We start from the raw sequence: 14,394 nt of genomic DNA, 5'->3' as shown, positions 1-14,394 counted from the left end.
AATGCAATATAAGATCGTTAATCAAGGGAAGTGCGGCGCTCCTAATTTAGGAATTTTTATTTATCGTATTGTTACATTAAATATGTTTGCAAATGTTAAGTTCTTATAAGATTATTTTTAAAGTCATATATATTTCAATAATGATTTTATAAAACTTTAACTTAATCTTAACTTAACTTAAAATTTAAAATTAAGTTTAAAATTACGTTTGGTGTTAAAAATATTGTCTAGATTGCTCATTTTGTCTACTTTTTTAACGGGATACTTATTTAACGCCTATAATGGCGTTAAATGAGTATCCGTAAACTAACGCATGCGCAGATACAACATTTTGTCTACTTTTTTAACGGGATACTTATATAACGCCTATAGGCGTTAAATAAGTATCCGTAAATTAACGCATGCGCAGATACAACATTTTGTCTACTTTTTTAACGGCTACTTATTTAACGTGACACCGGGGGCCAATGCTATAAACAATTCGAAGTTTTTTTCGAGAAAAAAAATCTTTCGTAAAAACGAAATTTTTCACGTACGAAAAAAAGTTCGTAATCTCGAAGAATTTATCGCTGTTTGTATTTTTTTCGGCCATTGCTATAAAGCATAAAACGCATACGTCACTAAAATTCACGAACTTTTTTTATCCGCAATATATTGTGGTAATATAATAGTAATTTTTATTGTAAATTTTATTTAGTAGGCCTACTTAATAAATTTTATTAGTCATTAAGTATGCTGTGCTGTCTATTCTATTTATATGAATATTTTTACATTCTAGTATTTGGTGTTTAAAAAAATTGTTTAAAATTAAAGTAGAAACATGGATTTAATTTTTTCGGATGAAGACTTACATTTCGAAGTTGATGAAAATGAGCTTCGCCACCGATTGCCTCGAGAGGTTGGTGTTTAAAACATTACTTAAAATTAATAAATTTTGATGTTTTTTTTTAATGATTTTTTATCGAACAAAATCAGAAATCATACTAAATATGCGCAGAAATTATATTTTTGTTTTGTTTTTCAATTTCATTTTAGTTTAATGGTCGCTTTTTTAACGAAGATGTTTCTGACAACGTTTTTCGAGAACAGTATCGAGTACCAAGAGCTGTATTAGATTTTTTAGAAACTAGGCTTAAAGATGATTTGCAACATTATACTAAGCGAAATAAAAGCATTTCAGTACGTTTCCAGATAATGGTATTTCTTCATTTTATTAGCACAAATGTTTTTTTTCATGTTCTCAGAGACTGTCATGGAATCTCTACCAACACAATTTATCGTATTATACACAGTGTAGGAGAAGCTATTTTCAATGTTAGTGTATTAAGTTAATAAAACTATTGAAAGTTTTACAATGTCATATAAAGTTGCTTATTATTTTTATTTTAGTGTGAAAATTAAAAACTAAGTTTAGTAAAGAGAAAAATTGTTATCTTATAAGATTAGATTCGACAAGAGATCATAAAATGGCCGAATGATTGCTCCACTCTTCCACAAAAGTTTATGGAAATCGGAGGTTTTCCGTGCGTATGTGGTGTTCTGGATGGGTCTCATATACTCCTTTCTAACCCTCCTCAAGCAGATGAAGATTCTCTAATCAATCGCCATCATGTCCATAGCATAAATGCAATGGCAGTATGTGGACCCGACACGTCCATATTTTATGCATCGACCAACAGTCCAGGAAGGTGGCATGATGCACATGTAAGCCTGTCACTAAGTTATATTTTACAACTGTTAGTTCACTAATGCTGGGTATTCAACTAGTACGTGACATTCTTCGGTATGTTCATATTGAACATACTATTTGAACTATTATGATTGCTAATTAAAATGTAACTTAGACTAACTAATATAATGTATTATAATGTAACTTACAGTAAATTTAAGTATTGTGATTTTACTACTATTAGGTTCTAAGAAATTGTAACCTATGGAACAAGTTTGAAATTGGAGAGCTTCCATTTAATGGAGCTGTAATTTTGGCTGACTCTGCGTACCCATGTCGAGAATGGTTAATTCCACCTTTTCCTGGTGATCCAGACGGAGCTCAAAAACGTTTCAACAAAGCACAGAGAAAAACTAGAAACATAATTGAGCGATGTTTTGGCATTGTCAAAAACAGGTTTTATGCTTTGAAAACTGGAATTCGTTTGCATAAGGTCGAAGATGCCTCTAAGCTTATCATGTGTGGATTTGTTATCCATAACTTGTGTATTCAACATGGAGACAACGGTAATGACTTTGAAGAACGCGAAGAAGAACAAGCTGATGAAAATCTAGCTCAAGAAAATCAGAATGATGGAGCTTTGAATAGACGATTACAGCTACTTAACTACTTTACTTAAAAGTATTGTTTAAAAATTCATATACAATTTGCTCTAGAGCATAGGATCTATCAAAATAGTTTGGACATGGATCATAGATTTGTGCCTAAATTAGTTGAATTAAAATTGGAAAAAAATTCACACAATGACTTTTTAATAAATGCAAGAAATTTTTATAAAATATTAGACCATAAAAATATATGTTTATATCTGTTTTTATATAGTATGTGTATTTTGTTTTTTTATAGAACACGCTTAAAAAAAAATTAGGAGATTTGTTAGCTTTTGTTGTTAGGAGCAATTCTTATTAAGAGTATTTTAAAAAGGTAAAAAATGCTTAATAGCATAAAATTAAGATATGATCGTATTAATATTAAACTAGATTACAAAATAAATTTAAAATATGAAAGATATTGTTTTGTTTAAATTTTAAAATCAACCACTAGCCAATGCAATACCTTATATATAGTTATATATAGTTGTGATGCTTGTATCTATTTCACATCGCAACAGCATTGGTCTTAATGTTTGTGTGAAGTTTTACAGAACTTATTACTGTAAGGTAATGGTGATAAAAAAAATGAAATAACAAGAACAATTTCAGGTTGAAGTTATATTTTTATTGTTACTAAAAAATGTAATTGGTCATGGCTTTACAGTTAAATACCTTCAAGGTGAATGTTTAAATATAGTTATACAACATTTTTCGAAATTTAACATAAAATTATGATGTAGCTCTTCTCTTAATGCTCAAGAATTTCCTCCTAAAACAAAAAAAATTTGTTAATGATAAAGTTATACTAAATACAAGCTACAAGTTATACTAAATACAAAAAATTTGTTAATGATAAAGTCATACTAAATATTATTACAAATTAATTTTAAAATACCGTTTCTGTATTTACAAAATGTTGCTGGTTTGAAGGTTGCAATTTCTCATTCATTAGCTTTGTTGCTGTTGTGTAATATATTGTTAAAGCCTTTTCTTTTCGAATTTGCTGTTGTCTGAGAGCAACGTCCAATTTCAGAAGTTTTACTCTTAATTCTTGTTCTTTTTTTAATCTTTCTTTTTCTAACCGTAAAACACTTACTTTCAATTTTTTAAAACTTCCATCTACCAGGAGACTTTCTCTAGCTTGTTTTCTTTTTAATTTTTTTTAATGCCCCCCTTGATGGTTTATTTTGAATTGAATCTAAAATTTAATTCTAGGTGTCAAAACAAGATCAGTTAACTAAAATAATAAGAAAGGTGGTTTAGATTCCTTTAAAAATAAGAAGTTTTTAATGGTTTTGGAAATACTAGTTGTGTAAAAATTAAGCACAAATTGATGTTGTCTGTTATATAATTATAAGTCTAAAACCTACAATTAACTAAATTAAACAACTGAGATTTAAAAAAAATTAATTTATAAATTGCATTAGCTTGAAGTATCTGACAACTGTCACTAACAAGAGTGGTATTGTCTAAATTAGGGGAGGACATACAATCAAATCTTGCATCTAATATAAACAATCAATTAACTCTATAAACTATAGAAATAGAAATATATATATATATATATATATATATATATATATATATATATATATATATATATATATATATATATATATATATATATATATATATATATATATATATATATATATATATATATATATATGTATTTTATAACACAACTAGTCTTAACCAACAAAGAAAAATATACCAGACATAGACGAAATAAAAGAAGCTGTATCAGAAGATTGTTTCAAAGTAAAGTTTACTTCTTTACTTGATGAAGAAAGGGTGGCAGTGGGAGTGGAAAGTTGGTTGGGAGTGGATGACAATGCATCATCTGTTGTACAAAAAGAGATATTAAAATCAGGAACATCGATTCCAGATACATTTATTGACTTCCTGTCAATAATGTCTAAAACAACATTATCTAATTCTGTTAGTTGTCTCCCTGCAGCACCTTAAAAAAAAAAAATTATATATATATATTTGTATATATAATATATATATACAAAAATATTTAATTATATATATATATATATATATATATATATATATATATATATATATATATATATATATATATATATATATATATATATATATATATATATATATATATATATATATATATATATATATATATATATATATATACATATACACACACAGACATATATAAATATATATATATATAACAAAACTATACCTGTTTTTAGACTCTTAGCAAAATTTTGCATTGTAGCTCTTTGCAAATAATCCCACTCTCTACTATGTAGCTGATTGATATCTTCAATTTTTGCCCCTAAACTATTTAAATGTGACATTATGTCTTCCCAAATTCTATTTCTATGCCTCATAGTAATAGATGGACCTAAAAGTAGATGAAATAAATAATCAATATATAGTATAATATAGTCTTATATAGTAAAATACTAAATATTCTATAATAATATATTATTTTATAATAGGAATCATACCTAAAAAAGCTTACCTATATATACATATATATATATATATATATATATATATATATATATATATATATATATATAAAATATAATGCAATTATACATATTTTTATTTAAATAGTTTGCTAATTAAAACATACCAAGCTTCCCAAGAAGAACCTCTTTGTTTTCTCTAATCTTTATTGCTAGTATCATTTTAAGTTCTTTAGACAGCATTTTATTTTGTTGTGTATTTGTGTATTATTTTTTTGTGTATTTGTGTATTATATGGCATATTTGTTGACTATTTATACTTTTCTTTAGTCAAACATTATGAAAAATTTGTTTAACCAAAATTACTATCGAAAACCTAACAAGGAAAAACAACAAGGAACTGAATAATCGATTAAATGCAGATTTTAAGTAATTAGTTTATTATGGAGTTACCAAAATCCTTTTCAGTTTTATCTATAAAATATCTACATAAAAACACAAACAAAGAATGTTCAATGATTTTGAAACGCTAACGTTGTTCCAGCAATGGCCGCCAAAAATCACGAAGAAAATATCTAAAATTGAGATCAAAAATCTATCTGAAGTTTTTTTTCGAAAAAACGCATTTTTTATCTGAAAAGGCGATTCCCTTGTTCGTTTATAGCATTGGATTTAAAAACGAAGTTTTTATCTTAAAAACGGAATTTTTTGAATGTTTATAGCAATGGACTTTTTTTTTCTTCGCTTTTTACGGTAAAAACTTCGTGTTTTACGGAAAAAACTTCGTTTTTTATGTTTATAGCATTGGCCCCGGGTGAATAAAAATGAGCAATTGCTTTTTCTCAGTAATTGGTCAGCTTTACGTGAATAAAAACTTCAATTTTTCTTTAGTTTTTATTCATGTAAAATGACCAATTACTGAGTAAATTGCTTACCTTTACGCGAATAAAAATATGAGGAAAACTGCTTAAGTTTTTTATTCGCGTAAAGCTGACCAATTACTGAGTAAAAGCAATTGTTCATTTTTATTCACCCGGCCTATTGTAAACACATCGGAATATTTTCTTTTTTCATTTAATTTATATATCTGTACCACTGATCTCTATAATAACTGGATAGCGCAACTTCGAGCAAAACTTCTTATTTTTTGACGCCAAAATCGCCATATTGGAAAGCCCCAAAAATTTTAATCCCGTAAGCTTTAAGTTCTGTTTTTCGGCTTATCGCTTTATCGCACATATCAGATTTCATTGTTCTGGGGCTTTCCAATATGGCGATTTTGGCGTCAATTTTGATATTAGAGATGCGCTATCCAGTTATTATAGAGATCAGTGATCTGTACCTCGGAGGGATACAACACTATGTCCATTCTCACAACTTTTAGAGGGATAGAACACCAAGTCCACATGGTGTTCTATCCCTCTAAATGAAAGTTGACTTGGTGTTGTTTTAAAACATGCTATTCCGGTTCTAACTGGTTTTGGACAGTGCTCTATTTCTCTAAGAAATATGAGAAAAGCTGATTTTAACTCTGTAATAAAGTCAATATGGAAAAAAATGGACATAGTGTTGTATCCCTCCGAGGTACAGATATTACAAAATTACAAAAACTTATCAAATAATTAATTTATCAAATAATTAATTCAGATGAGTTTTCACCACTGTGGCTGTCATATTTCATCTAGTACATCTATTGATGGATTTCTTAATTGAAGGTTTAAAACTTTTAACTTTTTTCTGGCTGTTGGACATGAAGTAGTCTGAGTGTGAGGCCTTTTTTTGGCTTGTGTGAAAGTGTTTTTTTTTAACCCAGAACCTCCAGCTTGAGGTTCTTGTGATGATGCTCTTGGGATGATGGTAACTGTGTTTCAGCCTGAGTTTCAGTGGGTTCAGGTATTTCAACTGTTGTAGGTGGAGCACCAGGCTCATCATTACAATTTTTGACCCAGTGCTTAATATTTGCTTTGACCTGTGAATAATTCTCTTTAATAAAAACTAACATTTTTAGTGTTTCTGGTTTAATACACTCCTGTTTGGCACTTATAATATTGCCACCTGTAGAAAACATCCTTTCTGATGAAGCTGATGTTACTGGTATACACAGATGGTCTCTTGCAACAGCTGACAGCAATGAAAATTCCTTTTCATGCTCCTTCCACCATTGTAAGGAATTCACATTATAACTTTGTGCTGGCAAGTCCATGTATTTAATTATTTCAGTTTCCAGTGGGGTACATTTCAGCTTTGATTGTGAAGTTTTCAACAATTCTTGCTCCTGAATGATGTCAAACAATTCATCAATTTAAGCTTTATCCAAAGTTTCACTATTTTTCACTGTCATCTCGGCTTCACGGGCAGCATTCAAGTGTTGTTGGATGATTTTCCACCAAAAAATTTGTCATTTCTAACAATTTGTTTGTGTCTTTTGTTATAAGTTTGACACCAACACCTCTTTTAGATGGGTTGAAAAAGTTTCCATAGTTGTAATATTTATAGTTTATGTCTTTTTCTGGTAGGCGAGTTTCTAATTCTGATTGGAAGTTTTTCAAAAGAGGAACAAGAACTGATGAAACCTAATGTCCTTTTTTCACTTCATTGGCACTATACTGATGCAAACACAGAACATGTTGAATTTTATCAATTGTTGTTTGTGTGTCGGATGCCCACATTTCACTGTTATGTTTGCACTTGGCAAAAAAAGGTTCAATTGCCTCAATTAATTCAAATTCGTCTGGTGTTGGGGTGAGTTCTGTGAGGATTGCATTGAGACTTGTTTTCCTGAACATGTCTCAAACCAGGCCTAAGGGTTAAAATTGATTTCATCATCATTTGGTTTGAGTTCCATCTTGTAGCAGCAGGTTGGATTAATTTGTTTGCAACTATTCCTTCTTCAGAACATGCAAGTTTGATTTCCTGCCAATCAATTGTACTCTGATGTGTTCTTTGAGCCGGTTTCTTGCATTTGCTAATTACTTCATCAACCATTTGTGTGTTTTTAACAGCAGACTGGAAAAAAAATTAAAAATTTTTAAAAAATTTTATTGTAAATACGATGGTTTATTGTAATTCCGATATTTATTGGTAATTATAAAATCCGATATTTAACTGTAAACCCAAAGTTTTTACTGTAAAAGCAATTAAAAAAAGAAAAGAAATCTGATATTTTGCTGTAAAACAGATATTTAACGTAAATTTCGCTCTTTTAATTGTAAATATTTACCTGTAAACAAAGGTTCATGATGTGGTCCACACAAAGCATGTGTTGATCAACAAGTCTTGATTACGTAGCAGCACTCTTCATGTTACTAGCACCATCTGTCACACACACTCTTTTAAGAGTGTCCCCAGAAGGATGGGGAGTTTGTTAATCATATTGTCCAATCCTTGTGCTAGTTTGATACCAGTTTTTCTGCCAATAAAGTTCTGGCAATCCGAAGTAAGCTTTTTCAACTCAAAATCCTTGTTACAATACTGGACTGTAAGGGATTCATAAGGATCATTGTTTCTGGCAGTCCAACCATCACTTGTGAAAGCAAAAATTTTTGAATTAGGAATGTCTTCATCAAGTTGCTCCTGCACATGCTTTTCTATGTTTTTGTAAAGCATTGGAAGTTTGTACTTTGCTAATGTTGTCGAGCTTTTAATGGTTGCTTTAGGACACAAATAGTTTAGGAGCATTTGGATCCCTGGAGATTCAACCATTTTTAAAGGAATGTTTGATAGGACAAATGAAAGTGTGAGAACTGCATCGAATTCTTGCTGATTATCACTATGTAAGGACCATTTTGGTGCATCAATATAATCTCCGATTTGACTTTGTGTTTGAAATTTTTTCTGGGATTCTTTCTTAGATTTCGGCTGAGACTTAGACGAAGGTTGGGTCTTCTTCATGGGGGGAAAGAACCCTCTTCTTAGACCTGATATTTCTTTTTGTTTCCTTGCTTCCTCCTTATCAGCTTCCAGTATCTTGCTCAAGGCACAAGTTTTAGCCTCTATCTCAGCAAATTGTTTTGGATGCTGAGATCTGCAAAAAAAAAGAATTAAAAAAAAAAAGGTTAAACATTGGAAATTACAGTTATTTACAGATGGCGCTATAAATCCGATATATTACTGTAAAACGTGAATTACCCATAATTACAGTAAAATTTCGGTTTTACGGTTTGTTTTGGTAATTTTAATAAAATGAACTAAATATTCGCTTAGTATCATACTGTACTTCTACAAAACTTCAGTCTATAACTATTGGCCTTCCTTCTTTAACCACAGTATATTTTAAAACTATAAGTTATTTACAGCGAAATCTCGTATTTACAGCGAAAACTCGTAATTACAGCTATAACTACATTTACGAAATATCTGTTTCTTAACAAAATGCGATGTATTATTTTAAATACTTACTCTAAATGTCCTCTGATTCCAGTAGTGCTTCCATGGGTACATTTGAGTGATATTCTGATGCCTGGACACAGAATACATTAGGCATCATAATTCTTCCTCTTACCACTCTTTTTGTCAATCCATTCAATAGAATCCTCATCAATGGTGAAGTAATCCCAAATGAGTTGAACAACCATTGTAGTTTTTTCTCGCAACCAACAAATCAATAAATAGCAATAGTCTTCTCTCTCCTAACTAAAACTCTCTTTTACAAATTGTTTCCTTCATTTATACTCTGTACTTTTCCTAAAATATCCTTTAAAAACCGTCATAAATAACTGCAAACACATGTTTACAATTCTTTGGTTTTCACTGGTAAAAACTATTAAAACTATTAAATCCACAACGTCATTAAATGCTCTAGAACTTTCCCCAACTGAGTTACAACCATGTTGATTGGTTGATTGATCAAACAAAATATTTCTTTCCTGCCCACCTTAAAAACATCAATAATCGACTCCGGACCATGCTCATATTGGCAATTAAAACCATTCCTAGCGCAGGAACAGTATCTTATTTACTATGAAAGCCATTCTTAGAGCCAACCCGTTTAAAAAAAAAATTTTACTCATGGCCGAGCATGGGAACATTTTACTAATCTTAGGTTGGAAGAATTATCTTTTCGAAAATGTCCAGAACGCACAGTGGGCCAGAATTCACTTTTACTGGACAAAATTCATAACTAATTTAATATTAGGGCTATATTGACTAAAATTAGGATGAGTAATAATATGATGTCTGCGCTTCTTATGAAGGTGTTATTTTTGTAATTCGTTGCTATGGATACCTAATTTTGGGTACCAAAAACATAGTTTTTTTTTAAGATATTTTTACAAGTGCTATGTTCACCAAATTTTACATAAGTACCAATATGAGGTCACGCTTTTTAAAAAAGTAAATATATTTTTTATTTAGTTGCTATGGATACCTAATTTTACTTAGCAACAGCTAAATTTTATTAGTTGTATATGTTTTATTTGTGCTAAGTACACTATTTAGCACGTGTTTTATTATGAAATCCTCCCTTTGATCCTCGCTCGCAGAAAGCAAATCTTTTTTCAGTTTAATATGTGTTATTACACGTGTCATATTAACTAGTGTTATTACACGTGCTATTACTCGTTGCTAGATAAACTTGGTTTCCTGTAAAATAATTATATTCTAGCTTAGTTAATTAGTTTTTCTAATTAGCAGATTTTACAAGCTTCTACATTACTTTTCAAATTTGTATGGGTGTTATTGTACCCATGCATTCACAATCACCGAAAATCTTTGACAATGTATACTACAAGTAGTACAAGCTTAGTAAGTGGTAGGTCTACATATTTAAAAATACAAAATAATTATGTACAACATAATTCAGGCGAAATTACAAAATAAAAGAATGGCTTTCTTTTAAGAGTTGCACAACACCATATGGAAAATTTTCTTTTTTAGGGTGCTTAGGTGATCGTAAAGCACTGATTACTGGATCGGATGAGCACATAAAGCGCCGTAAAAGGTCTTCGTTTGTCTTTAAACGCGAACAATTCCTTGAAAAAAATTCACGGAATTTTTTAAAGTCTTTATTTCGTGCTTCTAAGGCCTCTTCACTCATCATCCCAATTGGCAACACCATCTCATCAACAACCTGCCACCCATGTATCAAGATTTTGTGCAAGCTCTGTGGCATATAGTACCAGGGATAAAGTTTTATAAAAAGCTGTGCTGTTTCTAAGCAATAGTCTTTTAATTTATCGGCATCAATCATAAAACCAGATGACAAAGTACCAAACACAAAATATATATCCTTTTAATTAAATGCACATCAACATTAATAATTGCTGCTGTTTGTTCAGCATTTCTGAAGAAGCGTCGGGCAGTATTGCCATTATTTGATGATCCAGAACCACCAGACCTGGGGATATCAATCACCAGCCCAACTTCATTTCTGAACCGAGATTGAATTAAATTCTTTTTAGCTTTAACTTTTTCTTTGTCTGCATCTGACCTTGATGCCCATTTCTTCACTTCAGCTTTGTAGCCGACTTTTAACAAACACTCCATGCTACGAATCCATGCATGAAGTGTTGACAAACCATACTTCAATCCGGTTGGAGTTAATGGCAAATTGCAAACAATATTAAGTTGGTTCATTTGAGTTGGTATTGAACCACAAACTGAGCAGCACTGACTTGAATTAGTAACTGTAGATAATGCAGTGGCTACTTTTCCATCTATCATAGTAACATCAACTTTGTGAAGAACAGTTAAGTTTTCATACTTAGGCACAGCAGTTGTAGTTAAGTTTCCAATAGCATTTTCAAGAAATTGATGCTCTGCATTCATTACATCAGTTGTCTCCTTTACAAACCTAAACCGCACAATTCGGCAGTACAATGTTGATGACGGATGTGGATTTCTCCAAACAATCTTCTCCACTTCACCAGAGAATCCTGTCAATTCAAGTGGTACAAAGCAGGTAAGAAACAAACTTGCTTCTTGGACAAAGCTTCTGTTTTCCAGCTCATCAGTAACTTGTGTATAAATGTTTTGCCCAGTTGACCCATCAAAACCTACCTTTGAGCGCAGAACTAGCCTATCAAAAACAAACGAATTGATAACATCATGTTGTACTTCCAACAGCCGCAGAACAGTATGATCTACCAATGCTTGGAAATTGATGCCTGCAGAGTAATCTGTTGCTGTCCATGATTCACGACTAGGCAAACACCTCTCTTTTGCTTCACGTACATCATTGTATGGTGGATATAAATTACTTTTTTTGCTTTTCGCATTGTTTCTTAAGCGCTGATACTGAGATTTGCTCATCTCATTATCTAACAAAAGAGCCAACGCTTCTTCAGATGTATTATCAGAATGATCTAGTTCAGCATCTTTGTTATTAGCCAACTTTATTGCTATCTGAGCATCTTTTCTTCTACCTTCTTTCCACAGGTGTGTGCCACTAGCAAACAACAGCTCACAAGAATTTGAAGCTGACAAAGTTGCAACTTTTCTTTTCTTTGTTTTTGAAGACGAATCTTCAAATGGTAATGTAAGTCTGCCGAGTTGTTTATTTTTACTCTCCTTCATTAATGTGGTATTAAAATCATTTTCAAGCCAAGCTGAATTCTTCCTAATAAACTTTGCATCGGTTCGTTTACTTCGAGTCCATCTTTTACCATATTCAGAAATAAATAAATGAAATTGACTCTCAAACTTTTTGCCTTGAAACTTCAAATCATGTTCTTTAATAAAGTTGTATACAAGTATACTGTCTTCTTTTTTATGTATTGACAGACTGTTGAGTCTGATAAACTGGTGAATTTCGTTTCTTGTGACACTCATTAAGCCTAAATAAAAACAGCAGTTCAACATCTAAAATGAGTAACCCCAACCAAACCAATTAAAGTAGATTACTAAATCCATTTGGTTTGACAAGCGCTAAATTAACAAGAACTAAATTTGAATTACGATATATATATATATATATATATATATATATATATATATATATATATATATATATATATATATATATATATATATATATATATATATATTATTGTTCAGTACTACGATTAGCATGAGTAAGATCGTATTATATGTTTTCCGCGTTTTTTAAAATTTTGTGCAAATAAAAATTTTTGAGCGCAATTACAGATTTTTTGTTAGGAAAGAGATGTTCAAATGTGAAAGAAAACCAAGGTGGCACCTAGTGGCAGCCATATTTATGAAATTATTAAAGGAAACATATAGAAGCTTCAAAATATCTAAGTATAAAAGCAAGATGTAGCAATAAAAAAAAATACTTTGTCAAATAAAAACAAAAGTCATACAATAAAATATAAAATAATAAGCTTGTTTAAAGTAGCTGCAAATTTGTTAATTACATACCAATTTGAGTCAAACAACTTTTAAAATCCAGATAATATATAGAGTTATAATATAATATTTTAAAAAGCGCAATATTTTATGTAAATGTTATTTATTTCCATCGATTTTTTAAACAACATTTTTCTCTTTATAATTTTTTTTTTCTAATTTACATTTGCGTCTACTTCAACCACATCATTTGTATATCCATTAAAATTTTAAGTGTATATAAACAGTTTTAAACTGTTTTATAATATCTATATAATTGATTAAAACCATTATGACATTAAAATTCTGACTTTGGTTTTTATACTTTTGTCCAGTCACTGGCCCACTGTGGAACGTATGGAATTCAAACGGCATCAGGAAAAAATCACCCTGGAAAAAATTCCGAAATAGTTCTTTTATATACTTTGATACGCTTTAGTATAGTATCATTTTATTATTGTTCTTTTTTCCTGCTACCGTTTTTACTGTATAATTTTTAAAAATTTATTTTATTGCTTTTTTATTTTTTTTTTATCGACTGATTATATTTAGGGGAACATGGGGTAAGATGACGAATGAGGCAAGATGAAATTATATTGTTATCTTCAAAACTCAACTAAATATGAAATCTGACTGTAGCTAAGAGGGAAGTAGATTACATCTACTAGATTTATTTATGCTTTTTTTTATAAATATTATTTTCGGAATCAAAGATAGTTATTAAAAAGGTTTTTCCTATATTAAGGAAAAAAAAAATTTACCCACTTGTATTTGATTTATTTCATCATTACATCACCAGCCAAAGGTAAGCAAAAATTTCTCATTCAGTTTGTTCAATTTGGAAGCCATACAAGTAGTATTAAGCTATGATAACTTATTTATGTAGAGTTCTGAGTCATTTTAAAGATTAAGTAGCCTAGGGGTAAGATGAACGGGGCAAGATGACTCGTTTGTCCTTTCGCAAAAGTACATGTTTTACCATAAACCTTTACTGTAATAACTTTTGTGTAGCTTAGACATTATTACATTGCTTTATTATGCATTAAAATGTTTTGTTTGACATTTGCTTTATATTGTTGTGTTGGAATTTGCTATGAACTGATTAGTAGACTTTTTTTTGCATAGCTCTATATAAATATATAGTTTAATTGTTGAAAAAATTACATAACCGTTTGTATTACATATCTTATTAACTAGAATTTATAGTATCGTGTTATTTGAGAAGGTAATGGTATGATGGAATTTACTTTTTTTAAAGCCGCCATCTTGCCCCGCATACGGGGCAAGATGATAGTTTGAGGTAACTTTGGTTAATGAATTTTTTCCAGGCTATTTTTAATTT

The 14,394-nt window shown here is 30.2% G+C and overlaps 1 protein-coding gene across 5 annotated transcripts; it reads right to left on the bottom strand.

The window, feature by feature from the left end:
- Positions 1-2,925: 2,925 nt before the first annotated feature.
- Positions 2,926-5,558, bottom strand: LOC149887086 (uncharacterized). 5 transcript variants are annotated; one of them, XM_090091008.1, is made up of 5 exons: positions 4,937-5,558; positions 4,535-4,699; positions 4,037-4,285; positions 3,218-3,520; positions 2,926-3,091 (listed from the first exon to the last, which is right to left on the bottom strand). In XM_090091008.1, exons 1-4 carry the CDS (start codon positions 5,010-5,012, stop codon positions 3,459-3,461), a joined length of 552 nt encoding a protein of 183 aa, XP_089947134.1. In that variant the 5' UTR covers positions 5,013-5,558; the 3' UTR covers positions 2,926-3,091; positions 3,218-3,458. The 5 variants fall into 5 exon arrangements, with proteins under 5 accessions (XP_089947134.1, XP_089947132.1, XP_089947133.1 ...); XM_090091006.1 differs by having other exon boundaries at positions 3,218-3,827; positions 4,937-5,428; XM_090091007.1 differs by having other exon boundaries at positions 3,218-3,791; positions 4,937-5,427.
- Positions 5,559-14,394: the final 8,836 nt, after the last annotated feature.

This window comes from Hydra viridissima, unplaced genomic scaffold (genome assembly GCF_058129835.1).
Source record: "Hydra viridissima isolate aposymbiotic clone 2 unplaced genomic scaffold, HvirCarnegie_v1 scaffold_6, whole genome shotgun sequence".
NCBI lineage: Eukaryota > Metazoa > Cnidaria > Hydrozoa > Anthoathecata > Hydridae > Hydra > Hydra viridissima.
Note: the sequence above shows the minus strand (reverse complement) of the source record. Positions and strands in the feature narration are given on the sequence as shown.

What these genes read in the sequence shown, in the direction of transcription:
- LOC149887086 (XM_090091006.1), bottom strand. Translation starts at nt 5,012, where the DNA reads ATGCTGTCTAAAGAACTTAAAATGATACTAGCAATAAAGATTAGAGAA. An exon ending in GGTTCTTCTTGGGAAGCTTG is followed by an intron (nt 4,700 to 4,936) that starts GTATGTTTTAAT and finishes ATCTACTTTTAG; the next exon opens with GTCCATCTATTACTATGAGG. An exon ending in TGCTAAGAGTCTAAAAACAG is followed by an intron (nt 4,286 to 4,534) that starts GTATAGTTTTGT and finishes TTTTTTTTTAAG; the next exon opens with GTGCTGCAGGGAGACAACTA.